This window comes from Prionailurus bengalensis, chromosome A3 (genome assembly GCF_016509475.1).
Source record: "Prionailurus bengalensis isolate Pbe53 chromosome A3, Fcat_Pben_1.1_paternal_pri, whole genome shotgun sequence".
NCBI lineage: Eukaryota > Metazoa > Chordata > Mammalia > Carnivora > Felidae > Prionailurus > Prionailurus bengalensis.
In genome coordinates, this window is record NC_057354.1 from 21,437,005 (window position 1) to 21,464,734 (window position 27,730).

The window sequence follows — 27,730 nt, forward strand, 5'->3', positions numbered from 1 at the left end:
CTGCTTTAAATACGCCAAGCCCCCAACAGACAAGATTTTGACAGAGTGTGGGCTCCGAGGGCAGATGGTGGGGAATCCCAGCTCTGCCACTTGCCAGCTGTGTGATTCAGGGAGGGTGACTCAGTCTAAAAGGATTGAGCGATTCCCACCTTGGCGGATGGAAAGTGCCTTGAGGATTAAATGAAATCATTGGTGTGCTGTGCTTGATCAGTGTCCCTCCCTGCCCCTGTGCGGCCCCAGAATCCCCACCTCCACTTAACAGCGAATCAATGATGTTAGCAGAGCATATGCATTTTTCTTTAAAAACAAGAAATGTTTAAAGTCTTCTGTCCGCTTCTCCTCACTACAAACGCTCCTCTCCATTTTTACGAAACAGTCTGGATGAAGTCTGACTCCTAATTTGTGCCCACCTCCCTCCGCTCTTGCCCCTCCAAATGCTTTCAGGAGTCACAAGCAAACATTTTTAAAACTAAATCTGCTTATGTCATCCCATACCCCACCGCCTGCTTCGAACTCATCTTTCTGGTCTCAGACCAGATGTCAACAGTGCAAGAGCCCTCCAGGACTGCTCGGTCAATGGTAGCAGGACCCGGCTAGTGACCCGAGATGGCCACCGCTGGTATGCCACGAGGGGAAATAGCCCAGAGCCCCCAAGGAAACTCACCAAGGGCCCAAGGGTAGTCTGGGCTAGGGGTCTGGTGCCTGTGCCAGCCCTGAACGTCATGGGGGAGAGCTATTGCAGCTAAGGTTGTGACTAACACCTCTAATGGCATCTGTGCCCTGGCCCCGTGTTCTGCTTTGGGGTCAACGGCTGAGCAGGAGAGCTTGGGAAAAGGGAGCCACATCAGAGCCAAAGGGTGGGGAAAGGAAACAGGCTGCGCAGGATAGCCGTTCAACAGCGACACCGTGTGGTGGTGACAGGAGCAACAGGCTCCGGAGGTTGTAGTCAAGACGACAGGCTGCACAGGATAGCTGTTCAACAGCGGCACCCTGTGGCAGTGGCGGAAACAACAGCCCAGCAGGTGGATCCACTAGGCCTGACCTTACTTAGGAGGCAAGATGCGCTCCCTTTGGACTGAGTAAACTCTAAGTACTCTTGGGAAGTGTGGCATGAGGGGTGTCCCCAAAAGGGAGGAGACTTTCTACTGAGAAGGGCGTGTGGGGGCTGTGCTGTCAGCACGGCAGAGCATGCTGGGTACAGACGGTGAACAAAAGAATGGACATAAAACAAGAAACAACACCATCACACAGAATTCCACAGAGAAAGCAGTGCTTTTTGGGGGGCGGGGAGGGGGGACTCAGACCTCGCAGGACGCTCATAATCCCTGAAATACACATCCCACGCTTTCTCAAGGAGCACAGTTCCTGTATGGAGGTCATTTCCGAATCTGAGTTCCGAGAAATTTGCAAGGGCCTCTGGTGCAAGGGCTGGAGAAAGGCAGCCTCTGCCCCACGGGCACGTCCGGAGCAGGTGCGGACAACCTCTCCCCTCCTGGCGCCCACGGCCACTTCAGCCGTAGCGAACATCTGCACCGAAGAGCAGGAAATTCTAGGGAGAGAGGAGAACGCTGCCATCAGCGGGACGTGCGCCCTGGTTGGTGAGCGCGGGGCTGCTGGGGTTTCTGAAGGAAACCTTGGGAGCAGCCTGCCCGACGGGAAGGAGAGCAGAGCGGGGCCTGTCTGCTGACAGAAAGGCAGGAGTGAGGGGGGGCGGGCACTCGGGGTGTCGCCGCCGGGGGCTGCATGTCAGCGCCGTGATCCTATCAGCAGCCGCCCTGGTAGCTGTCCCCTCCCAGACACGGGTGGGGGACCGCGGGCTGCGGCGGAGGCCTTCATTTGTCATCCCTGCCTCATGGCAGCTCAAGGGAGCCTCCTTCCCATCAAGGCTGCAAAACCACTTCTCTTTGCTCCTTCCTGCCCTTCGCTCAGCATTTTCAGAAATGAAGAAATTCCGTGGTACCATGGAGTCTTTTTTTTTTTTTTTTTTAAGGATGAACTTGGTAAAACGTGGGGAACATGGGGGGATGTGCGGCCTCTGCTTTCTTGGCTACTGTTCTGTAGTCTCAGCCCCATTGGTAGCCTGCCTGAAGACCTGGGGACTGGGGGTGAGGGAGGGCGGGGAATCTGGGCGACGTGGCCAGGCCCCACGAAGGCCACGAGGTTAACAGGAAAGCCACTGAGCAAGTTACGGAACGCTATAGTGGGGTGGCAGCGTCATTACTCAGTGGACATGCTGGGTTAAAGGGCCTCAGGGCCAAGACTCCAGGCACACCAGCGAATGCACAAGTTGGGAGCATGGAAGAATCTAGAAGTGCAGCTGGGTCACTGGGTGGCCCAAAGGCGGCTGCTGGCTTGGGGCAAGTGGGCAGGGAAAGCCAAGAGTGGGGGAGGGCAGAGGCCTGGGCAGGAACTCTGGAGAACTCCTGCTGGTAGGGTGAGGGCAGGGGGCGGAGGAGGGGAAGAGGGAGGGGGAGGGAAGGTGAAGGGAAGAAGGGGAGGGAGGGGGAGGGAGGAAGGAAGGGGAAGGAAAGGGAAGAAGGAGCCAGGAAAGAAGCCGGCACTGACCCCGTGAGAGGCAGCTGGGAAATCGGGAGAGGGAGGCTTTGAGGAGAAGAAAGCATCCCTAAGTAGTCTCAGATGCTGTTGTGGGTCTGGCTGGGGGACAGACAAAAGGAGGTCTCCATTCTGGGACTAAGTCCCCTCTTGGTACCTCACTTTTTACCACCACCCCTCCCCCTCCTCTCCCCCAGGCCTAGAATGTTGCCAGGCCGCCAAGGGAGTCATGCGATACCCACTTGCCAAGTATTTAAATACATCCACTTATAAAAGAGGCCCTGTGGCCACCAAGTGAGCTCCGTTTTTACCGAACACAGTGCGGGAACGCTTCCAAGCCAGTGGTTCAAAGCGGGGGCGGGGAGGGGGGACCTGGCTTTGAATTTGGACTCCATTGAATAGCCACGTGGCTTTTCTGAGCCTTCCTCTTCCCTGCGGGTGAACAGTCCCCCACCTTGCGGGGTGTTGTAAGGGCAGAGGGTGCTTGCCTGCGGGAAGCTTTGTGGCAACAGGTTGCTGGTGTTGAGGGACATTTGGCGGAAAGAGCCCTTCGGACCTACCTGGTGAGACTGAAGCACCAGATTGAAGAGCTGGACGTTGTTGGGCATCGGGAGAGGGAAGCCTTCTTGCAGCCGCTCTGCCGTGGAGGAGGAGGTCAGCAGGGGGGAGGGGAGGGGGCGGCCTCCCTGAACCAGCGTCCCCGGCTCTGGGTAGGGACTGGCACTACTTGTAGGCTGGACAAGTAGGCTGCCCCAGAGACGCTCTTCACCACGGGCAGGGTCCCGGAGCCTTGCCTTCTCGTCCCATCAGCCCCCAGCCCACATTCAGGATGCGTGCAGACCTCTTCCCCAAGACCCCCCTCCCGAGGCTGATGGCAGTGCTGGTGTACAAGGTCAGGGGCGGCTGCTTGCTGGGGGGGGTGGGGGAGGGGTAGACAGCCCGTGGCATGCGACTGGGGGGATCTACCCGTGTGCACACGAAGCCCCTGGATGTTTAGGATGAAACTAGAGACGGGTGGTAGCCCGGGACCCCTCCCCCCCATACCACCATATTCTGATGTGAGCCTCTGGAGACTTCTAAACTCAAACCTGGCCTCCCAGATCATTAGGAAGCTACATTTGCCAAGGTGGGAGATGTTGTAGCCTATATCATAACTTTTGTCTTAATTGACAATTTCTAACTATCCTAGTCTCGTGGTATGTGGTCCTCTAAGAGAGGTATGTGCTCTCTTGTCCCTGGCTCTGCAAAGGTTAGGCTTTTATCAGGGCGATGAGCGGAAGCCGTTAGCCGAGGTTAGCCCTTCTTCCCTGGCCCTTCTCCCAGAGGTGGACGGGGGCTGAGGGCTCTGGCTTCAGAGCTGGGATCTGATCCCAGCTTCATCTCTCACCCTCCCCCGGGACCTGCAACCAGCCCCCTGTGACTTTTCGGATCTCCCATTTCTTCCCACAAAAATTGGAGAGATTACTAATCCACATGTCATGGGGCGGTCTTAAAGACTGGGTGAAGTGGTGGGTGAGCACATGATAGGAGCTCAGCCCGTGGGGTCCCCTTTTTCCATCCCCTTTTCTGGGTCAGATGCCACGTGAGGTTCATTTGAGTGACCACCCTCCAGCCTCCATAACTGGGGCCAGGTGTTAGGTGGCTGTAGGACTTAACTCCCTCCGCCTCCCCTAGGACTGAAAGTCAACCGTTTCTCCAAAGCGCCTTACCGTTAACCTTGGGAATCACAGCAATGGGTACAACATAGTTCATGACAGCCTGCAGCACTTCAACCTGCAAATCAGAAGGACGGAAGCCATGTCAGGGCGCCCGGGCATCAGCCTCCCTCCCCGACAGGGCAACCTCCGAGCTGGGACCCAGGTGATGCCGGGCAGATTCCGCAGCCCAATCAGGTCACCCAAGTGATCTCTTTTGCACCCAAAGGTTCCAGATGTGAAGCGTGTTCTAGACGGAAGGTACCAGGCTGAGGAAAGGAAGGTCATCAGAGAGTATTTAACCATGAAAACCGTTGTGTAAGAAAATGCATCACCTCAGACACTGCCGGCTACGGGGCAAACTGGTTCAACCCTTCTGAGGCTCTGTTTGGCAATGTTCAGCAAAAGCCTTAAAAATGTGTGTGCCCGGGGTGCCTGGGTGGCGCAGTCGGTTAAGCATCCGACTTCAGCCAGGTCACGATCTCGCGGTCCGTGAGTTCGAGCCCCGCGTCAGGCTCTGGGCTGATGGCTCGGAGCCTGGAGCCTGTTTCCGATTCTGTGTCTCCCTCTCTCTCTGCCCCCTCCCCCGTTCATGCTCTGTCTCTCTCTCTGTCCCAAAAATAAATAAAAAACGTTGAAAAAAAAATTAAAAAAAAATGTGTGTGCCCACCCGGGTGGCTCCGCCGGTTGAGCATCCGACGTCGGCTCAGGTCATGATCTCACAGTCCGTGAGTTCGAGCCCCGCATCGGGCTCGAAATGTCTAACAAATGGGGGAATTTCCTAGGGGGCCCGGGGGGCTTTGATTCTAGGAAATACCATGCAACTGTTAAAAATAGTACCGTAGAAATTTAATTGTCCACACAGAGATATTCACGTTATATTTTTGAGTGAGGAAAAGCAGGCTATGGAAACCACACAATTCTGTTGTGTTGTTGGCTATGCATAGCAAAAGGTCAGGTAGGATATACTCCAAATGATTAAGTGGTAAGAATAGAACTGGCTTTTATTCTCTTTGGTTTGCACACCTGTAGGTTCTGATTATTCTATAACGTACATGTTTTGCTTTTGCGATAGTAAAACAATATTCAAAGGCAATGTAGCACCTCAAGATGATTGCCCGGTGACATTTACAGCTTGTAAATATGTACGTTTTTGTTTGGGGAGCAACTGAGTTTCCTTCTCCAGGCTGTAAATCCCTGGGCTCATGAAATGTGGTGCCCTTCTTCCCATGAATCTGAGAACTTTAAATTTTGATCTCATGCAGAAGCAGACGTTGGTTACCGACTGAGTCAAGCCACCGTATATCTGGAATATTCCCAATATTCTGGAAATATTGGGAAGAGGCAGGCCCACAAAACCCTGGCACCAGCAAGTCTGTGAAAATACAATGAGGAAATTTGGGTCCTTCTGTTCGTTGTCCTTTTGGGTGGAAATGGCTGGCTGGATTTCCATCCAATGGGGAGGGATGTTGGGATGGTCTGACGTCAGGGCCAGGTGGCTGCCAAGGTACCCACTTGGTGGGGCTCTTGGGGGGCATTTCAGGGATCCAAGAAAATGCTCTCCAGGGGTCCAACAGGATGCCCCCTGGGAGACTGGGCCGTGTGTAGGACAGAATCAGCATGCCGTGGCTTCTAATGGAAGTCACAAGGGCAACTGGAAGTCACGAGGGCGACGCTCATTCAAGGTGGCTGGTGAAGGGTGCTAAGCTGCTATTTACCTGGGCAACTCCCGTGCCCTAGAGGGAGTGAGGGGGGTGGGCAGGGGTGAGTCTGCTTAATGATGGTCAGTGATTGCAGGTCGTGGAATCATCTAGCAGGCTGGCGAGATACCTACTGTCTCCCCTCCCGCCTGCCCTTCCCCACCTCTGCATGACTCCGCCCCTCACCCAGCGGCTCAAGCCGAAAAACTAGGACTCATTCTTCACCACCCCCGCCACCCACATCAAAGTCCTCACCACGCGGCCTCGAACACCGCTTCCAAAGCGTGGCTCCAATCCACCATTTTTCTTCTTCTTCACCCACAAATGCACTCCGTCTCCCTGCTGATCCACCCGGGCTAGCTCTTGTCCTCCCAAATCCATTCCCCCCCCCCCCCCCCCCCCCCCAGCCAGGGGCATCTTTTATCAAGCTACAAACCAGAGCACGCCGCCCCCTGTGTGGAACAGTTCACCGGCTTCTCACTGCCCTTTGAACACAATCTACTCCAGGCCAGAAGGCCCAGGATGAGCCGGCCCCACCTGCCTCTCAAGCCGCATCTCCTCCTATACCCCCACGCCCAACTTGCTCCGCTCCAGCCACGCAGGCTTCCCTCCATTCCCCAAACATGTGGAACTCGTTCTCACCACAGGGCCTTGGCTCCCGCTGTTCCCTCTGCCTGCAGCAGCTCTTTACCTTGCTGGCTCTTTCAGCCCAGATATCACCTCCTCAGAGAGGCTTTCCCTGATCACATGGTTTAGCCTTCAGCCCTCGCCGCGACTTGCTACCCCACCCTCATTTTGTTCTTCGCGCAATTAGGAAGGATCATCCTGGGTTTGGGGGAAGGTTGGAAGTTCGGAGAGGGGAAGTGTGGAGCAGTGATTGGAGCTTAGGTCTGTGGGCCCACGAAGCTCCACCCGCCGCCGTGACGTCACATGCAAATTATATGCAAACGGACAGGTGGCCTCCACACCGGATGCCATGAGCCCTGGTGGCTCTGAGGACAGTTCATGAGCCTTAGTGGCCCTGAGGACAGTTCTCTCCAAATCAGGGGGACGGAAGGAGCCACCAAGGGCCTCAGACTCACCGAGAAGGGGCCGATGTCTGAGTGCTTCAGTTCTAGGAGCAGCCTGTGAGAAGGGGAGGAAGAAACTGAGACCACCACTTGCCTGAGCTGTGTTAGGGCCCAGTTGCTGGGGAGAAGGGGCCCTCTCTGGGTGGATGCCGTCTGGTTGTCCCACCCAGTATTCATTCCCCTTCCTCTGGTCACAGCCCCCTGATTGTTTCTTTAGGGTACTTAGGGTATCCTACGTTGTTAGCCCTGAGCTCTGGGGTAGTCTGGCGAAAGGGCAGAGTCCACCTTCCCTGCCATCGTGACTGTTGGAAGGAGGGACCTGTGACCCACGCTGGTGCAACGAGAGTTGGCCCTAGGACTTCTGGAAACATTGGGGAGGAGGTGTTTTCTTTCCTCCGGGAAAGGAGAGCTCCCGGTGGCCATTTTTGTGGCCCCTTGGTGACAGCCTGCTGTGAAATGGATCACGCGTACGGGAGAGCAGAGCCAAGAAATGGAGAGAGTCAGAATCCTCAGGATATCATGTGAGCACTGGGATCCACCCTTGCCTGAAATCCTTAGACTTCTCAATTACCAATAAACTGTCCCCTCTTTACAGTCTTTATGACATTTTAACAGTGATCAAAGAGGGGGGGGACCACGTGGCTCCTTGTTGAACCTCCATCCCTCACTATGTTGTGTGCTATCCTCCATGGGAAATCATAGAGCCCCCAGGAGACAAGGGCCATCACACTCGCAGGTCAGAGATAAGGAAACTGACGGAGCCACTAGGCAACTTACAAGGTCTCACAACTAACAATCAGCAAAGCGGGATTTCAATCCAATCTCTCTGATGCCTGAGCTCTTGTCTCGAATACCCTAGAAGGGGAGCTTGCAAACTCGCCCTTGTTCGGTGAGAGGTGGGAGCCCCAGGACTCCTGCCCTGTGGACTCTCGCACCCCAGCCCCGCGTGTTTGAGAGTCTGTTCAGCCCTCACCCAGCTGTATCCTCTCCGGCTCCCCTACTTGGGAGGCCCATGGGCGTTCAAGGAAAATTAAATCCACATGTATCTGAGGCAGTAACACCTGTCAGAATGACGCCCGGAGAAATAAGCCGCGTGTAAACCTCAGGAGCCAGTCTCAAGGTTAAGAAGGACAGCTCTGTGCTGGAGAGAGGGCGGAAATGGGCAGGAATGTAGGTCAAGACTCAATCCGAGCAGCGCGAGCGTGATTAAGAGGCAGACAGCAGGTCTAGCGGTTGGGGCCATCACATCTGCTCTCTGAGGATCTCCCTCTCTGCTGTGTGTGTGTGTCCTTCTCTCTCTCTCCCCCCTTCTGTCTCTCTCTCTCTCTCTCTCTAGGTCTCTCTCTTATCATGCCTCTCCATCATCTGTCTGTCCCTCTCTGTCTCTCCCCCCCTCCCTTTGTGTGTATCTCTCTCTGAGAGTCTTTCCATGTGTCTCCGTTTCTGACTTTCTCTGTCTCTCCCCTATTGCTGTCTTTCTCTTTTCCGCGTGTGCCTCTGTCTTGCTTGCTGAACACTTAGATTTCTTGTGTCCTCAATACCTCGACGCGTTTGAATACCTGATTTCATTCTCACCTATAGCGCTGCTGGCCAGGGACAATTATTGGGCTTACTTATTTGTTTCTTCTAAATCACTGGGCCTCTTCTGCAGCCAGGGCAACGGGACCTTGGTGAGTTCAGTGTTTGCAAGGTGAGCTGTGCTTTGAGGGCGGGCGGCCTCAACACCAGAGCCCGCGCTGAGCCACAGCCGCCTCTGTTGGGGTTCTTCCAACACGAGGCGGCTGACAAAGTCCCAAGGATGGGGTAGGAGGAAATCGCTGTGGGTTTTCCGAGCGCTAAGGCGGATCAGGGATGCGGGTGGCTGGGCGCTGCCGTGGCTCAGCGCGGGGTTGGAGGCACCAGCTGGCATCGCCCAGCCACGCGTCTGCCCAGGACGGAGGGGCCGTCCAGGGTGCAGGACTTTCAGTGCTAACGGCGGGGGGCTGCGGGCAAACCAAGATGACCGGTCACCTACGTGTACGACCTTGGGCGGGGCCCTTCCCCTCTGCACACCAGTTTCACTGTCTGTAAAACAGGGCCATGGGGCCCGCTGTGCACCATTTGAGGCCTAATTGCCACCGATGAACAAGAAAGCAACGACACCGTGCTCGGGGTGTTGTGGGGCCACTGCTGGCCCACGGGCCCCGAGAACGGATGGGCAGCCACTCCTGTCGTCCCCACACTTACCTGTTCAAACTGAGCTGTCCCACAAGCCTGTCAGGCGTGGCTCCGACCGTCACAGAAATGTTCATGCTCTGCAAAGCAGCAAGCCGAAGAGTGAGGTCCCCGAGCCCACGCAGAACCCGAGGGGGAGGGGCTCTTCCTTTTGCTCCGTGCCTGTCAGTGAGTCCTGGGTTGTCAACCACTTACCACTTACCACTCTTGGATTCCATTCCAGAGTTCCCAGGCCGTTCTCACAGGCTAGGTGAGACAGACCTCGGGGCTGGAGTCCAAGCCAGCCCTAATGTCAAGATATTCATCCATCCATTCATTCATTCAACAAATATGGACGAAGCCAGAAAACCGAGCTCCCCGCCTCAGCTTTCCTGCCCACTGTCTGTAAGACCCGGGACGACCCCCCCGGGAGCCCATTTGATTCGCAAAATGGGGAAATGGGTCTCGACTTGAGAGACGGCAGACCTGCCTGAGGCCTGTGAGCACCCCCCGGTGGGGAGAAGGTCTGGCCTTCGCCTCCATGGTCACAGCGGGGGGCCACCGAATGCTCATGGGGAGACAGAGAGAGGATGAACCCGCACACCAGCAATAGAACCCAAACTTGAACGAGCAAGGGCTTACACACGCAGATGAAGGCATCGACAGAGATGTGCGTCAACAAATAAAAGATGAATGGAGGCACAAATATACACATGAATGTTTAATTGAACAAAGGTTTAAGTAAATGAATAAATGAATAACGGATTAATGCATGTGTGCACCAGAACAGGTCTAGCGCATTTCAAGTCAGCAATCTAATGAATACTTGAATGAATGAGCAAATACACAAACGTGTAACTGAATGACCAAAGATACGAGCGAATGAATCTGAAACGGTACACGTATTTCAAGGCAGCGACAGAATGAAGAGTTCAATGTATGAATGCCCGCAGAGGCCAGAAACAGTTAGTACCGTGGCTCTGGTCTCAGACCCTGGAGGGGTCCCCCAACTCCCAGGGCACTGCCCTCGTCTGCCCACACCTGCGAACCGCTTACCAGGCGAAGCACGAACAGGGGGGCCAAGGAGGAGTTCGGGAGGACAGCAAAGGCCTGGGCATCCAGGGTAGGGGTGAGGACAAGGCCTTCGGGGTGCACGGTGAGGTGTGGCGGGGAGGAGGCCCAGAAGACGAGCTGCACCTTCATGTTGGGGAACATCTTGGCCACCTGCAGTCCCCAGTGGGGACAACAAACAAAGTGACGATTTTACTAAACTGTTTCTAAATCCTATCTTGTGTTGGCCCTGCATAAACACCTCCAATGTATTCTCATTGTTTTTAATAAAAAAAAGTTTATTTATTTGTTCATTTATTTATTTATTTTTGAGAGAGAGAGAGAGAGAGAGAGAGAGGCAGAGAGAGAGAGAGAGAGAGAGAGAGAGAGGGAGAGAGAATCCCAAACAGGCTCCATGCTCCGTGCACGGCCCGTCATGGGTCTCGATCCCACGACTCATGAGATCATGACTTGAGCCGAAATCAAGGGTTGGATGCATAGCCGACTGAGCCCCTCAGGTACCCCTTCCCATTGCTGTTGGAAAGATTGCACTGTCTGCACTTGGTGTCCATGGCCTCACCCCATGGGCCCCACTCCCTACTCTCCAGCTCCAGCCATACGGGACACCTTTCTGTTCCTCAAATATATGACCCACTCTGTTCCTGTGCAAGTTCCCCTGCTGAATGCTCATCCCCCCCCCCCCCCCCCCGTTCTTTCCCAGTTTGGCTCTTTCCCTTCCTTCAGGGGTCAGCTCAAATGTCACAGAGCAGTGGTGGCTTCCTGGGGGAACTGAGGAGGGCTTTGTGACACTGCCCCCGCCTCTCCTAGCTTCCAACCCTCCCCCAGGCAATTCACGGTTAGGTCATAAAGCTTCAAGGAGAGTCCCCTGGTCCCCCTACCAGTCACACTTCCCCACACCAGTACCTCCTGTATAGAAATTTCTGGAAGGGCCACCACTGGAGAGGCTGTTATGGATGGAATGTTTGTGTCCCCCGAAACTCATGCGTTGAAGCCCTAACCCCCTGTATGGCTGTAGCTGGAGATGAAGCCCTAAGGAAGAAATTAAGATTCAACGAGGTCAGAAGGGTGGGGCCCTAATCCAACAGGATTAGTGTCCTCTTAAGAAGAGACACCAGAGCTTGCTTGCTCTGAGGAAAGGCCATGTGAGGACACAGCAAGGAGGCAGCCATCTATTAAAAAAATTTTTTTAATGTTTATTTATTTTAGAGAGAGACAGAGCGCAAGCAGGGGAGGGGCAGAGGGAGAGGGAGACACAGAACCGGAAGCAGGCTCCAGGCTCTGAGCTGTCGGCACCGAGCCCGACGCGGGGCTCGAACTCACGAGCTGTGAGATCATGACCTGAGCTGAAGTCGGACGCTCAACCGACTGAGCCACCCAGGCGCCCCAAGAAGGCAGCCATCTATTAGCCCAAAAGAGGCTCTCCCCCAAACCCAAATGTGTGGGTACCTTGATCTTAGACTTCTTGGCCTCCAGAACCATGAGAAATTTATTTCTGTTGTGTCAGCCACCAGTCCGTGGCACTTTGTCATAGCAGCCTGAGCAGACTGAGACAGAGGTCCTTGTCTAAAGTGACCTCATCAATCTGTTGGCTTCATTTATCTTGGCGTGCATTTTCTTATTTGTTTTGGGTACCTGAATAAGAATTTTCTCTCTTCACTGGACTGGAGCTCCAGGAGGGCAGGGAGATGGTCTGCTTTGCTAGCCGCCAAGAACAGGGCCCTGGGCACACGGTGAGCCCCCAATAAATATTTGTTGCGTGGAAAAGCCCCCAGTGTCTACCCTCGCGCCTGGTCACCTGGGTGCTCGGAGCCTTTCTCTGCATTGAGGACGGACTACACAAGGCTACTTCCACTCCCAGGCTGGGTTGTCTCTAGATCTGGAGAGGGGGGGCTCTCATCAGGCCATTCGGCAGAGCTTAGTACTCCCTGGTACCCCCAGGATGCCTCATGAGTGGACAAAAAGGGAACAGACTCTTTCTCACCTGGGGTATGAGGATTCCAAAAACATCGGTGGTCAGTCGGAATTTGGATTCCTTTGGTATCTGTAGCAAGAAAAGAAGAGAAAAAGATCTTGTGGGATTATGTTACAGATTGGGGGGGGGTCCGTAGGAGGGGTGAAAGACTGAATCCACAAATGCACAACGGCCAGTCTACACGTGACAATAGAATGGGGACCCCCAACTTCTGCAGCCATCAGCCTGGAACAGCCTGGACTGCCAGCTTCCCCCTTTTTTTTTTCCCCTGAAAAACTCGGATAGAGACACCGAGGTTGATGATAATGGTGGTTTGAGGCTAAGACTGGATCAGGGCAAGGGCGAGGGCAAGCTGGCTGTAACTTTTATCCTCGTCCAGGACTTCCTACGTGCTAAGCCCGTGCTGAATGCTTTGAGAGGTTGACCTACTGCTCTAAGGTCACCCAGCTAGAAAAGAGGGGGCTGACATTCCAACTCAGGTCTGGCTGCCCCTAGAGGCTGGACCGTGATCTCCCCGGTGTAAACACAAGTTCAAGTCCAGACGGGCCTGCTGTGCTCCGAGCCCCGTGCTCTACCCGCATCCACCCCCAGCCTGGCCTTACCACGTTGTCCGTGACGGTCAGGTTCAGGACCCCGGCCTGTTGGTACACGAATCCCGCTGTGTTGAAGAAGTAGTCGGAGATGCCCAGGTACACCATGCGGTCGTGGTCGCTGGGAAAGGCCAGTGGCGGAGGGGCAAAGGGAGGGGGACTGGGGTGGGCCCACCTGAAAAACTCCCCCTGGGGGCGGAGGCGACAGGGTGAGCCCGGGCTTCCTTCAGGAATTATAATTCAACGTCTTCATTCCAGGAGAAAATGGGCTGGGGGTACCAATCACGCACTCACAGAGGAGGAAGCCATGGCAGAAACTAACAAGAATGTCCTACGCCTCCTCGGTGCTAGTTTCTAGGGGCTCTTCCTGCCAGTCCTGCGAGGGGGATGTGATTATGCCCATTTTGCAGGAAAGCATACTGAGGCCCCGGGAGCCCAAGAGGCTTGCCTGAGGCCGCTCGTGCGACACTCCCAACCTCCCGGCCACTCCGTCGGCCCAGCTTCAACCTTGCCAACAAGCACGGAAATTCTACCAGAAGAACAGCGAGGTTCTGTTTGTTGGCTTTCATCTGTCAAATTAGCAAAATGTTAAAGGGAGAGGTAAACTGTTTTAAGGGTATGCATATTTCAAGCTCACACCATCCAGGTTTGGGGGAGAGTGTTCAGATGCTGTGGGGGAATATATGTTTATAAGTTTCTGAAGAGCGACTTGGCCACACGTTGCCAAAGCAGATCATTTATTTAGCTAAAAAAACCCAATGCTGAGTTATAAAAGAGTAAGTTGTAGATGGATACATATGGTAGAAAACCATTTATGTAAAATTTAAAGGCATATAAAATGTACTATTTAAGAATTATCGACACATAGATAAGCAGTAAAAGTGTAAACACCACAGGTAAGAAGGATACACACGGGCGTCTTATCCGTGTGGGTTCCCTGCGGGGTACAGGTGCCCAAGGAAGCCTCAGTGTTTATTTTTCGAGTGTTTCAAAGAAAAAAATCAGAGGCAAATACAGCAAAATGGTAACATTTCTTTTTTTTTTCCTTTTTTCTTTCTCTCTCTCTCTTTTTTAATGTGTATTCATTTTTGAGAGAGACAGAGTGTGAACAGAGGACGTGCAGAGGGAGAGGGAGACACGGAATCCGAAGCAGCCTCCAGGCTCCGAGCTGTCAGCACAGAGGCCGACGTGGGGCCTGAACTCATGAACTGTGAGGTCATGACCTGAGCCGAAGTCGGACGCTCAACCGACTGAGCCACCCAGGCGCCCCTTAATGGTAACATTTCTTAAAGCTCGGTGGTAGGTACGTCAGTGTGTAATCTTCTCTGTACCTTTGAATCATTTCATCATAAAAAATTAACCACCCTCTCACCTATCTTAGAATACCATGCAACTCTTCAAAATAATAAATAAGTGAGGGGCGCCTGGGTAGCTCAGTCGGTTAAGCATCCGACTCTTGATTTCGGCTCAGGTCATGATCTCATGGTTTGCGAGTTTGAGCCCCACATCAGGCTTTGCACTGACAGCGTTGAGCCTGCTTGGGATTCTTTCTCTCTCTCTCTCTCTGCCCCTCCCCTGCTCACATGCCTGCGCTCACTTTCTCTCTCTCTTTCTCAAAATAAATAAATAAGTGGACCCATGTGCCAACTCTAATGCAGATTTTTAAGCGAGAAGAGCAAGTGAAAAGATGATATGTATCCATTCATGCAAACAGATTACCAGCAAAACCGGATGGGCTTGCATTTATGTGAATGTTTAGAACCAGGGAGCCCGGAGATTCACATATAACACACCCTGAGCCTCACAGCCATGACCTCTGGGCAGGAGCCTGGTGGGGGGGGGGGTCAATAAACAGGTTATTCTCAACCTTTATTCCATTGTACCACTTAGACTGTTTTTTTAAAGTATACTATTTGGTCCAGCAATGCCACTTCTAGGAGATAGCCAAGGGTGGGCAGAGACCCAGATACAAGGATGTTCACGGCAGTTCTGGTTAGTGTATACAGTGTGCTCTTGGTTTCGGGGGCAGATTCCCATGATTCATCACTTACATACAACACCCAGTGCTCATCCCAACAAGTGCCCTTGTCCTCAATGCCCATCACCCGTTTTCCCCTCTCTCCCTGCCTCCCCCCATCAACCCTCAGTTTATTGTCTGTATTTAAGAGTCTCTTATTTATGGTTTGCCTCCCTCTCTCTCTGTAACTCTTTTTTCCCCTTCTCCTCCCCTATGGTCTTCTGCTAAGTTTCTCAAGTTCCACATATGAGAGAAAACATATGGTATCTGTCTTTCTCTGACTGACTGATTTCACTCAGCCTAATACCCTCCAGTTCCATCCATGTTGTTGCAAATGGCAGGATTTCATTCTTTCTCATTGCCAAGGAGTATTCCATTGTATATATAAACCACATCTTCTTTATCCATTCATCAGTTGGTGGACATGTGGGCTCTTTCCATAATTTGGTTATTCTTAAGAGCACTGCTATAAATATTGGGGTACATGTGCCCCTTTGGATCAGCACGCCTGTGTCCTTTGGAAGAATTCCTAGGAGTGCTATTGCTGGGTTGTAGGGTAGGTCTATTTATAATTTTTTGAGGAACCTCCACACTGTTTTCCAGAGTGGCTACACCAGTTTGCATTCCCACCAACAGTGCAAGAGGGTTCCCATTTCTCCACATCCTCGCCAACATCTGTTGTTTCCTGAGTTGTTAATTTTAGCCTCTGAGTTGTAATATTTGGGTAATCTCTCTCCCTCTCCTCCCTTCCTTCCTCCTTTCCTTCCTATTTATTTATTTCTCTGCTATGCTTCTCTGTAGTTTCTAACTTTTCTTTTTTGTATCAAATGTATTTTAGCACAAACCAGTAAACAGTAAACCAGCCAATCACCAATCGTGGAGGGACTGAATGAAGTACATCCAGAGGGAATTCAAGGGTGGGACCCACTCCAGCTGGGGTGGTCAGGGAAGGCTGCTTTGGGAGTGACATCCAAGCACAGACTCACCTGGAGTAGAAGAAGCCAGTGGGTAGAGGGGGGCATGCGAGGGAAGGCAGGTTGGTTCAGGTCTGAACAGTGTGTGTGGTTCCCAGCAGAGGGGATGGGTAAGACAAAGGCTCTGAGGTGGGAACGAGCTTGGTGTGTTGATAAAGTGCAAAGCCCATGTGCCTGGTTGGAGGGTGGTGAGTGGGGGGAAAGTAGCATGAAATGATACTCCATCTATCCACCATCCATCCATCCATCCATCCATCCATCCATTTGTCTGTCCAAGCAGAATATTTACTGAGCAGCTAATAGATACCAAGCATGGTTCTGGGTGTGCACCTACAGTCAGGAACAAAGCAGGTATAGTTCCTCCTCTTTCATCATAGTGAGGGAGATAGACATGTGACTCTGTGTGTGTGTGTGTGTGTGTGTGTGTGTGTGTGTGTGTTGGGGGGTTGTTAATAATATGTGATGTTGAGAAAAATAAATCAGGATATGGGGGGGAAGAAGGAGCTATTTCAGTGGGAGTGGGCTTTAGTGGGAGGGATATTTAAGTGAAGACTTAAAAAGAAGGGAGAGTTGATGTGAATATCTGGGTGAGAGCATTCTGGGCAGAGAGGGAGCAGGTGCAAAGGCCCTAGGGAGCGAGCAGGGATAGAGTGGTTCAGGAATAGCGGGAGGCCAGCCAGTGTGACCAGAGCAGGGAGAAGATGCCGAGATCAGGATGTTGGGGAGCCCCAGGAGGGCCTGTGGCAAAGGCATGAGGGTATAAGTTCCCCCGTGTAAGTCTCACCTTCAGCTGCCCATCCAGGCTGTCAGTCGTGGCTGTTGGAGGTGCCACCAGTGAGTAATTGATCCCAGCAACATGATCTATTCGAGTTGTCACTAGACGGGAAGAAGATGAGTCATGAGCTGCCTGGCATGAGCCCTGGCAGCATCTTTAGGGCCTGAGATGCAGTGTTGGCATCTGCCAGAGTTGAACGGCAAAGAACTGTAGTGCAGGTTCCATTCCCACCTCCTCCACGAAGCCCTCCCTGGGCTCCCTTTAAGGGAAAATGAACCCCCACCCGACACAAACAGACATTATCTCTTCCCCTGCTTCCATAGCCCCGAGATGTAGCTAAAACACAGGGTCAAGAAGCAGAGAGACCTGGCCTTGAATTGAACTCTATCTGACCTTGGACAAGTTGCTTTCATGACTCTAAGCCACTTTTTGTCACGTGTAGAAAGGGGGCAGTACTGGTGACCCCACAGATGCCCTGGACATGGGAGGGGCTCAAAAGCCAAAGGGACCATTACTAGCAGTGATAATATCCCAGGCTGAGCCCAGGTTGGTTCAGGTCTGAACAGTGTGTGTGGTTCCCAGCAGTCATGAATGAGAATGAAATAAATGCCGGTCCCTCCTTAAGCCCTTCCTTCCCACATCAGAGGGGAAGACACGGGGCTCGGAGATGTCACTCCTCCAAGATGGCACAGCTGGAGAGTGATGGAGCTGGGACTCAAACCAAAGTCATTTTCCTGCCTGCTGAGGCCAAACCGTGGACAGTGTCATTGCACTGAACATGCCCAGGTAGGGCCCATCCCTGGAGGGTCTGGGGCCGTGCCTGGGGAAGGAATGCATCTTGAATGGGCTCGCACCATGGGCTGCCGTGACTGCTCCACCGGAAGGGAGCCTGGCTAGCAGGTTGGGGTACAGGCTCTGGAGTAAGAAAACCCTAATTAGGATCCTGCTTCTGCTTCTTTCCGGCTTTGCGACCTCGGGCAAGTCACAGTTCCTTTCTGAGCCTCAGTTTCCTCGCGGTAAAGTTGGGAGACCACACCGACCTCCGTGAGGCGTTGGGAGGCTGAGAGGAGACAGTTCCTCTGGGTGCGAGGACATGGGAAGCACTCAGCCAGTGGGAGCCTGCCCCCCAACCTGCAGCTCTTCAGTTACTGGGAGGTATGGAGAATTGTCCCCATCTTATTTTATTTTATTTTTATTTTTATTTTTTTAATTTTTTTTTTCAACGTTTATTTATTTTTGGGACAGAGAGAGACAGAGCATGAACGGGGGAGGGGCAGAGAGAGAGGGAGACACAGAATCGGAAACAGGCTCCAGGCTCTGAGCCATCAGCCCAGAGCCTGACGCGGGGCTCGAACTCACGGACCGCGAGATCGTGACCTGGCTGAAGTCGGACGCTTAACCGACTGCGCCACCCAGGCGCCCCTGATTGTCCCCATTTTAAAGATGTGAAAACCGGGGCCCAGAGAGGCGAAATGACCAGCATCAGATCTCAGGGCAGCTATGAGGGCCCGACCACAGAGAGCTGGGACTGTTTGTTATTTGGCCCCGGCACCGGTGGGGGAATGAATGGGCGTGGGCCGTTCTCGCACCTGCCGCGAGGGCCTGGCCCATTTGGGGTCCGATGCGAGCTGCCGGTTGAAAATCGTCCATTCTACCCGTTTCCACCCAGACCCAAGCCTGTCTGGGAAACCTGGTGGCTCCATCACACTCTCCTTGTTCTGTGCCCCTCCCCCTTCTCTCCCCGTCTCCTTGACCTCGCCCAGCGCTCACCTGGCAGCGTCTCTAAATACCGTTGCAGCTTGGAGGACACGGAACTGGTCACCACCTTGCAGATCTGGAGAGAACCAAAGAAGTGGCCAGTGAGGGCTTCCCGTGGCGGAAAATGTCTTTCGGGAATGAGGAACCGGGCACGTTTTGCTTTCTTCGAATGCTTCTTCGAAGGAAGGGGGGAGGGTAGGAGGGAGGAACGTGGCGGAGGGAGAAAATTGGTTGCCCTGAGTGTTTCTATCACACACGCAAGACTCTGCACGCGCCTAGAATATCGTCCTCTGAGGGGCCTGTACCTCTGCCGCGAGTGGTCTGGGGAAGGGGGTGGGGGGGGGTGGCACATCTGGGAGCTGGGGCTGCCTGCCCCTGGGCTGCTGCCCTCCGGTGCCACTCCCCGACGAGGGCCACCAGATGGCTCCAAACCACAGCAAATCGCATCACAGCCTAGAGCCCAGCTTCCAGCGGCTGCTCGTGTCATCCCCTGCTCTCCGCCCCCCACACACTTTGCGTAGACCGGGGCTCTTCCTTCCCTCAGATGCCCACCCTTCACTCTGTATTCCCGGGAGTTAACTGCCCAGCTCACTCCTCGTCATTTCCAGCCCTTGCTACGATCATGGACACCCTGGTACCTCGTTTATCCATCCATCCATCCATCCATCCGTCCATCCATCCATCCATCCGTCTGTCCACTCAAGCCAGTACTGTCTTCTAAAGAGTATCTTGCTATGATCAAGAGCTTCACCTCAGAGCGGGGGGGATAGCCTGGGTTTGAACCCCAGTCCCATCACTTCCCCCTCTGAGCCTCAGTTTACCCATCGGTAAAATGGAGAAAACCATGACACCCCCTAGCATAAGGATTTTGTGCGGATTAAATGCTGGGATCCTTGTAGGGAGCTCGAGACATAGGGCCAATTTCACTGCAAGCACTCTGTGTATGCAGATATCCTCCCCCTCCCCTCCCCTCCCCCTCCCCTCCCCTCCCCCTCCCCCCTCCTCCTCCTCACCGTTGTTGTCTAACAACAGGTGCATCATTACTTTTTAACGTGGCTGCTCCAGAGGGCCACTCTGAAGGTGTCACCAAGAAATACTCTGTTTTAATAGTTCCAATGTGAAATGCTGCCATTGCCCTGTACTATGACTTAATTACCAGGACAGTTGAACCACGGGTCAGTCAGGCTGGTGGGTGAGCGCACCGCCTGCATTGCCTGAGCAGCTGGGTGCAAGGAGGTACTAAGGTCCCCATTTTACTGATGGTCCCACCGAGGATCTGAAATTTGCTCAAAGTTGCAAAGCGAATTAGACCCGGGGGCCGGATTCTGCCGCTAAAACCCATTTTATAATCTGCTGTGGTGCGCATTGTGACAACCGCGCACTGCTTTTGTTTTGTTCTGTTTTACAACTTTGACAGAATGCCGCCAGACCAATGATCTGATCTGACTGATGTCTCCCTGTCCCCACTGTCAGTGCCTTTGACCGAGAACCCAGGGGCGGCCCTCTAGAAGACTGTACAGCTTCCTTGGGCTCCCTGAGGTCCCCTGCCCCATCTTTTGGCTCCTCCAGTCATTCTCACGGCAGCCACAGAAACTCTTCCAAAGCACAGGTCTGGCCGGGTCACCCCCTTGCCTGAAATCTTCAGTGGCTCCCCGCTTTCCTCGGCTCACTTGGCCTGGGAGACAGGCGCAGGGCATTCCTGGCAGCTAATGGTTTATTCATGGAAAACCAGCCCGATGAATGGCCCCTTTTCTCAGCCAAAGAAGCTGGCCTGGGTGGATTTAGGGCGAGGGAGGGTTGGGGAACGCTAGCCAGTGGCCCTTTTCTGTTCCAGCCCCAGGGGATACCTTGCTGGCACGCTAGCCTAGCAGCTTCATCAATCGTGTGGTTTCCGGGTGGGGAGCACCAAGAGGGGGGATTGGGGAATGGCAGGGATGGGGGAGGAGGCCAGAGAGCTGGGAGAAAGACGTTTGCCTGCGGGAGGAAGGCAGGGGGAAGAGCAGAGGAGGTCCAGGCAGGGCGTGGGGCGAGTGCACGCTCTGTGGGTGTGTGCTGTGACCCTCGTTTTAGTCTCTTGCCGGACTCCTCATGACTGGTTTTTAGAGCCGAGCCGGAGGTCTCCAAGAGCTATGAGGACGGCTTCCAGTCCTCTGGTCCGAGACCAGAAGGATCCAGCGACGCCTGCACCGAGGGCCCCGCCCACTCTGAGCCCGTCTTACCTCCCCGATCATCCTGTTTCGGAGCGAAGATTCTATTTTTTCGTGGAAGAGGTTGATCAGCCACCTGGAGATTGACATGTGGGGACAGGCATGAGGCTCCCGAGGTGTCCCTGGGCTGCGTTGGAGGCTGCCTCGTCTGGGACACCTTCCTCCCTCCTTCAAGTAACCTAGGCGCCCTCGTGCCCGGGCTTTAACTGGGCACACCCCCATTAGATACTTGGCCCTTGGGGTGCAGTGACTTGTTCATGAGTTTGTTTCCTCAGCTGGTGCACGGCTGGGGCCCCACCCCGTCTCAGCCTCTTTCGTCGCTGCTGCTCTCCCCCGTGACACTCCAGCCGCACTGCTCTGCAGTATCCTCCTGTGTTCTATGCTGCCTCCCACCACAAGGCCTTTGCACATGCTGTTCCTGCTACTGAAAACACCCCCTGTCCCCCACATCTGCCTAATTAACTCCTACTTATTCTTTTCATTTCAATTCAAATGTCATTTCATCAAGGAAGAAGCAGCCAGCCCTCAGACTGGGTCAGACCCTTCCGGTCTATGTGCTCATAGCACTTTGTACCTCTTTCTCTTAATTCTTACATTCTTTTGTGACCCTTTGTGAATCCTTCATTAACGCAATGATTTGATTAATGTCTATCTCCTCCAGTGGGCCGGAAGCTTCAAGAGAACAGGGGCTGAGTGGCTCGGAGTCTGGGGCCGGATAGCCGTGGGCTGAAGCCCTCTTCAACACCCACGAGGTATGAAAACTCAGGCTCTTTTCTATCCCCTCTCTGCCTTGGTTTTCCCTTCTGAAAACGGGGGCCATAACGGACTAACTTCCCCGTGCGGCTCGACTGAGACAATTCACAAGCTGAAAAGCACGCTCGGCTCACGGTAATGCTAGCTGACGTCCCGCTGATGTGCGCTATTGCTAAGTCTTTATCGGCCACTGCTGTTTCCTGGTGCACAGCAGATTCTCAGTGGACATTTGTTGAATGGGTGAATCAACGCCTACAGATCTGTGGTGAGGGTTGTGCGGTTCAACGCACGTCAAGGGGTTAGCCAGAGCCCGGGGCATAGTCAGGGCTCAGGAAAGTCTGTTGAATGAATGTCGGGTGACCAAGTGACTCCTGGAGGCGGGGGCGGTCTCTGTGCTGTCTGCGGACCCTGCCCCTCCCCTACAACGGAGGCCTCTGAACAAGGCCCGGCAAGAGGTGCACTTGGGATGTTCTCTGAATGCAGGGCAGTGCTTCTTAAGGTCTCTCCTCCCGCCCACGGCCCTAGGAGACCATACCCCAGGCTGCTGCCTGAGATGTGCACACGGACACTGTTGATGTGGTTGTTGCATCTGGAACAGGAGACGGTGCAGTGGCCGGAGGCGGGGTCAAAGCCCAGCTTCAGAACGGCCGAGATGGAGACGCCCTCCACGCTCAGGTCAAAGTTGCCGCTGGTTTTGCTGAAGGGAAACACAGATCAAAGAGTCAGAGCAAGCGGTTTCTTCCCCAGTGCCATTCAAACTTCAAGCCTGGGCCGGAAGGTAGGTTTTGCTGCTTGAGATGGAATTCAGAGAGGGGAGGCCGCCTGCCCGAGGTCACACAGCACGGAGGGACGCGTGGATCCGTGTCTGCCCAGCAGAACGCTGCTCTCTCCCCTTGCCTCTGCCCTTGCTGAGTGGCTTTGGGTATGTTTCTCAACTGCTCTGATTTCCAGTTTCCTCGCCCAGACCCTTGACCGGCTGTTGATCACCGGCTTTGCCCCTAAGAATCTGCATGTTTGGAGACTTTCACTAATTAATGTCCTCATTCATGAAATGGGGTCAATAGCTCCTCCTTCAGGGATGGAACGAGTTTGGGGTAAGAAGGTGGGCGTGAGTGTGTTTTGCCAACTCTCCTTTAACATAAGGAAGTAAGGTTACCTTTTGCACCATCAGCGAGTGAAATGATAGATGCAAAAGAGCCCACGCGAAGAACTAAGCAGTGTTTACTGTGGGGAAGGGACAGGAAGGCAGACTCACGTCCCTCTCCCCAAAGTGTCTTCTCCTCCGTGATCCCCCTGGAATCGCCACAAAGTCGCTGAAGTGATTGGTCGTTCTGAGCCGCCACCCCTAGAGGGCAGGCTCACGGTGGTGAGAACCCAGTATTTCGATTCAGAGTTGTGGTTTGGGTGATTTGCCCCAATTTTCCATTCCTTTGCCTATCTTGGGGGGGAGGTGCATGCATTTCCAGGCTCTTGCCTTTGGGCTTGGCCACGTGACTTACGTTGGCCAATGGCGTAAGTGAGTAGAAGTGAGTAGAAGTGACCACGGGCTAATTCTAGACCTTAGAATGTTTCTGGTTGCCCTTTTCGCATGTCTGCCACCACCGAGGACATGCTCTGAGTAGCCCACAGGTCTAAGGAGGAGGACGAAGAGATACGTGTGGAGAAGGGCTGCCTCAGCTGAGCCCAACCCAGATCAGCGGAACCCCAGCTATCACACAGATACATGGTGATAATATATGACTATTGTTTTCAGCAGCTGAGTTGGGGTGTTTTGTTACACAGCCATAGCTAACTGATAAAGGGGTAAATTATAGGTCCCGCTTAAGCCTTCCATCCTACGCTTCACGTACCAAACTCAATCTTGTCAATGTCTTGCGTTGTGACACGGACAAATGCTCAGCTATTAACCAGGGGCTGTGTTGAATTTTCACACGTGAAAAATCCCCCCCAGGAGCCCTGTGGGCACAAGTGGTGATGGGTAAGGCAAAAATTGAGTGTTCCTGAGGTCCTGGCCCTCACCCCTTCCAAGAATCACCTAAAGCTCACCCACACACTCAGTCAACACCAAGGTTGGAAACGCACATGAAGTTCTTTTGTGCCTTCCATTTTCCACTGATCTTGACATTGGCGTTTGCGATGGAGAGATCGAGGCCCTCACTGGGAGCTAGTTTTATCTGGGAAACGGGAAGCTGGAATCCACGGATAGCCATGCTGTAAAGAAGAAATGCTCAGTTAGCCTCCTGAGGGCCCACACAAGAACTCAGTTAATGGTTAGTGCAGACTCATCCCACCCCCAGCCCCTCACCACATCCACTGCAGAAGAACCCGGAAACTACGAGAGCCACCTTGGAAACTCTGTGGGCATTGGGCAGAGTGGCTAGGCTTTAACGTCAGACAAATCTGCATTTGAATCCCGCTCCTCAGTGTACTGTTGTGTGACCCTGAGTATGTCACTTGATCATCCTGAGGCTCGGTTTTCTGGGCACAATAACCTCCATCTTGCGGGAAGTGTGACCATCGACGAGGATAACAGATGTAATCTCGCCTGACTGCAAGTTCTATGAAAGGGCGGAATGTGTTTCTCTTGGTTCACTGTTGTAGCCAAGCCTGTTGTGTCAGACACATAGTAGGTGCTCAAAAATATCTGTTGAGTGAATAGGTGTATAAAATTCTGTAGTGGGCATTTATGGGTTTTCTGCCCGGCGCCCACACTCCCTTCTTGTGGTAACAGAACTTCCTTTTTCCTTTGGGGCTCCACACAGCTACTCCATGTCACTGCAAAGGAAGTTGACTTTCCATGTTCACAGGGTGGAGCTTTTGACTTGGGCATGAGCTAGGTAGTGTAGGGTATCCCCTGGCCACAGTGATTGGTTCAGGGACGTGTACATAACCTAAGGTGGGACGATCTGAGTGAGAATCTTAGTGTTTTTGCTTGAGATTCAAGGGAAAAGTGCTTTCCTTCCACAGGATTCGGAGTGCTGAGGAGATGCCGGTCGCCATCTTGCATCTCTGAGGGGACACCCCGCCTGAGAACTGGACCGCCTCGAGGGAAGCGATGCTGAGAAGTGGCAAGGAGAAAACAGGGGCCAATGTCATTTGGGGCTACCTCAAGCTGAACCTGAGGCCAGACTACTCCAGAGACTTCTCAGACACATGAGCCAATAAATTCTGGTTTGAGCCATTTTTAGATTAAGCTTTCTGCTCTTGAACCCCCTCCTCCAAATCTTGCTTGCTATATGGGCCTGGCGCAGAGTTTTGGGGTTCGTGACACATTCCCCCTGCCTTGGGAGTCATGGTGAGCACCTTCTGTGGCCTCCTCTACACTCAGCTTGGGGGACTAGATCCCTCGGGGTGGGGTCAACGCTAGACTGGGAGTCTTAACCTCTCTGAGTTTAGGAGTTTGTGGCTCTGTGATTCTAGGTCTTGGTGGCCCCGGGACACTACAAGTTCTGTACACGGAGGGTTGAGTTCGACAGGCCTCACCTGTGGAAGCTATAATGCCCTTTCCCAAGATGCTTGATCTTGAAGCTTCCTGAGAAGGTGGGGATGGTGATCTTCTCCAGCTCCTTCTGCAGCATGGCCATTCCTTGCTGGCAGGCTGAGGGGCGAGAAAAGGGGTGACAGTCAGAGGCACAGCCTGTCCCTGTCCATATCAGGGGTCGGCTAGGGTTTTCTGTAAAGGTCAGATAGTAACTATTTTTGGGTTTGTGGCTCACGCGGTCTCTGTCACAACCACTCAGCTCTGTTGCGATTGAACGAAAGCAGCCACAGACAATAAGTAAGCGAATGGGTGTGGCTGTGTTCCAATAAAACTTTAAAACTTCATTTACGGACACTGAGATTTGAATTCCAGATAACTTTCACATATTATTCTTTGACTTTTTTTCAATCGCTTAAAAATGTAAAATGTAAAAGCCATCGTTTGTTCACGGGCCATACAAAAACATGCGGCCAGCCAAATTTGGCCCGAGGACTGTCGTTTGCCAATCCCTGGTCTAAAATATCACCCCAAGGGGCACCGGGGTGGCTCAGTCAGGTCATGATCTCATGGTTCATGGGTTCGAGTCTGGTGTGGGGCTCTGTGCTCACAGCCTGGAGCCTTGCTTTGGATTCGGTCTCCCTCTCCCTCTGCCTCTCCCCTGCCTACGCGCTGTCATTCGCTCTCTCTCAAAAATAATAAACGTTAAAAAACATTTTTAATAAAATAAAATATCACCCCAAACACCCAGTCATGCATTCTATGAGTATTCACGGAACACCTACTCTGCCCCTCGCTCTGTGCTGTGCCCTCGCAAACACTCCATCTCTCTAACCTTTGGCCTCTCTCCACAGGACCTTTGCATGTGCCATTTCTGCTGCCTAGGAAACCCTTCCCTCCCACCTGCACCTGGTTAACTTCTGGTCCGCCCGATCCTCACTGCCTCCGGGAACCTTCTCTGACCCAGGAGACGAAAGCAATCCTCCTTGTTATCATTCTCGTGATGCCACGGGCATGACTGTTTGCAATTGTACATCTGCGCATGTGATGCTGTGGTTACCACCCCTCCCAACTGCTAGACAGGAACCCTTCGAGGCTTGCAGCGGCCACATCGGTTTTGTTGATGAATGTGGCCCCTCCATTTACCGTAGTGATCGGCACTTACTATTAGAAGGCACTTCGTATTGGGTGAATAAATGAACGAACGCCCGAAGTCAGGAATCCTGCCATCAGTTAGGTGGCTAACGGCGTCCAAGGACCCGTCGAAAGGCAGCCATGTTACTTGAGAAGGAGGAAGTGGTGAGAAGAGGGATCCCAGGCTTTGTGTTTTCCAACAGCCAGTGGAAATGACGTCTCCCCCCACATTTACTCTTATTCTGTTCCAGGCACTGTTCTGAGCTCTGTACACGTATTAAGCTATTGAATCTGAAAACCCCCGGGAGGAGGTCCTGTCACCACCCCCAAGTCACAGGTGAGGAGGAGGAAATTTGGGAAAGCGGCCACGCAGCTGACAAGTGATGGGTCAGGATTTGAATCCTGGCCCTTCCGGTCCCGGAGCCTGTGCACTGGGCCAGGTCTTAAAGGATCTCAAATGCCATGCTAAAGGATCAGGACATCTTCTGAAGGCAGGGACACGAGCAGATCTGCCGTATTTCAGGACACCCACTCTGGTTGCCACATGGGGAAACTGAGTCTGCTGTGACAGAACGCGAAGACTTCTGGGTTTAAAGGCTGAGCCCGGGCCTCTGCTCCCAGGAAGCCTTCAAGGCCACCCCATACTCTTGTCTCTGAGCTCACGTGGAGCCTTCTGCCTGCACCTGGGATTCAGAGATGTCCTGCCTGGGTGGGGGAAGGAATTCGGGGGTGGGGTGCCAGGTCCCCCTGAGTTCTGTCCCCATTCCCTCAGCGGCACGCCAGCCCACGAGGGTCTGCCTTCTCCTTGGGCTGACCTCTGCGCGCCTGGGTCTCCCGCACTGTTCCACAGTTCATCTCTCTGCCACTGGGGGCAGCGTCGAGCAGCCCCGCGCGGGGAAGGTGGGGGGCATAAGTCAAGACCGGAGGCGAGATCTAGGCGCGCCCTTCCCTAGTGCCTCCTCCAAGCTTCGGTTTGCTCATCTGTGGATGTTGCTGGTGACGGGTATGTCCTACCCAGGGTTGAAATAAAGATGAAATGACCGGCACAGACTGGAGCGGCAGGGGCTGTTTTATGCCACTCTTTCCTCTGTCTGGACCCGGATGAATGGCCTGGGGGGACCCTCTCTGGTACATCCAGATGGGTAATGTGCGCAGTGTGCCTGCCAAGCCCCTGCCCTGGGGGGAGACCGTGAAGAAGGGCCCTCCTCCCCCATCCCCGTCACTTAGCCTCCTCACAGGGCCTGGGCTCTGCCCACGCTGAAGACGGAGCCAGGAATCTCAAGGCAAAACTCAATCTCAAGACTGAGAATCAGCTTTGGGGGGAAGAGAAGGGCCTAGAAGCCTGAGCTGGCAGTTGGGTAGAGAGAGGGAGGAGACCATGAGGACCCTCAGGGGCCTGAGCACTGGACGTGGAGTCCTCCAGATCGGCACTCCAATCCCAACCCTGCCTGCCACCTTGCAGCTCTGTGACCTTGGGCCACTCACCTTGCCTCGGTTTCTTCATATACATGACAGGGGTCAGAGGGCCTCCTTTGAGGAGCTGTGAGCAGGCCATGCACTGGAGTTAAAGGACTGCACACAGGAGGTGCTCGATAAGTGCTCCTTAGGGGCAGGAGAGGAGGGAAGGAAGGCGTCTGATTACCGTAGTCCAGGCCTTTCTGGGTGATCCTGGCCACAACGCCGGGGTTCGTGGTCGCGATCACAGCTGTGCCCAGGGTGGCCAGCACCACCAGGGTCGCTCGTGTCAGTGCCTGGTCAGGTTCCCTGGCCATGTTCTGTCCTCCAGAGCCG

The 27,730-nt window shown here is 53.6% G+C and overlaps 1 protein-coding gene across 1 annotated transcript; it reads right to left on the reverse strand.

Moving 5' to 3' along the window:
• Nucleotides 1–1,253: 1,253 nt before the first annotated feature.
• On the reverse strand, nt 1,254–27,730 carry LOC122496286 (bactericidal permeability-increasing protein-like). The gene is made up of 15 exons (XM_043602395.1): nt 27,582–27,730; nt 24,811–24,925; nt 23,410–23,538; nt 21,863–22,024; nt 20,587–20,650; nt 18,380–18,443; nt 16,619–16,710; nt 12,856–13,032; nt 12,263–12,322; nt 10,267–10,434; nt 9,244–9,311; nt 7,030–7,072; nt 4,263–4,326; nt 3,114–3,190; nt 1,254–1,549 (listed from the first exon to the last, which is right to left on the reverse strand). Exons 1-15 carry the CDS (start codon nt 27,709–27,711, stop codon nt 1,511–1,513), a joined length of 1,452 nt encoding a protein of 483 aa, XP_043458330.1. The 5' UTR covers nt 27,712–27,730; the 3' UTR covers nt 1,254–1,510.

What these genes read in the sequence shown, in the direction of transcription:
- LOC122496286 (XM_043602395.1), bottom strand. Translation starts at nt 27,711, where the DNA reads ATGGCCAGGGAACCTGACCAGGCACTGACACGAGCGACCCTGGTGGTG. An exon ending in ATCTCAGGCAGCAGCCTGGG is followed by an intron (nt 20,651 to 21,862) that starts GTATGGTCTCCT and finishes GTCAATCTCCAG; the next exon opens with GTGGCTGATCAACCTCTTCC. An exon ending in TGACCGTCACGGACAACGTG is followed by an intron (nt 12,323 to 12,855) that starts GTAAGGCCAGGC and finishes TTCTTGCTACAG; the next exon opens with ATACCAAAGGAATCCAAATT.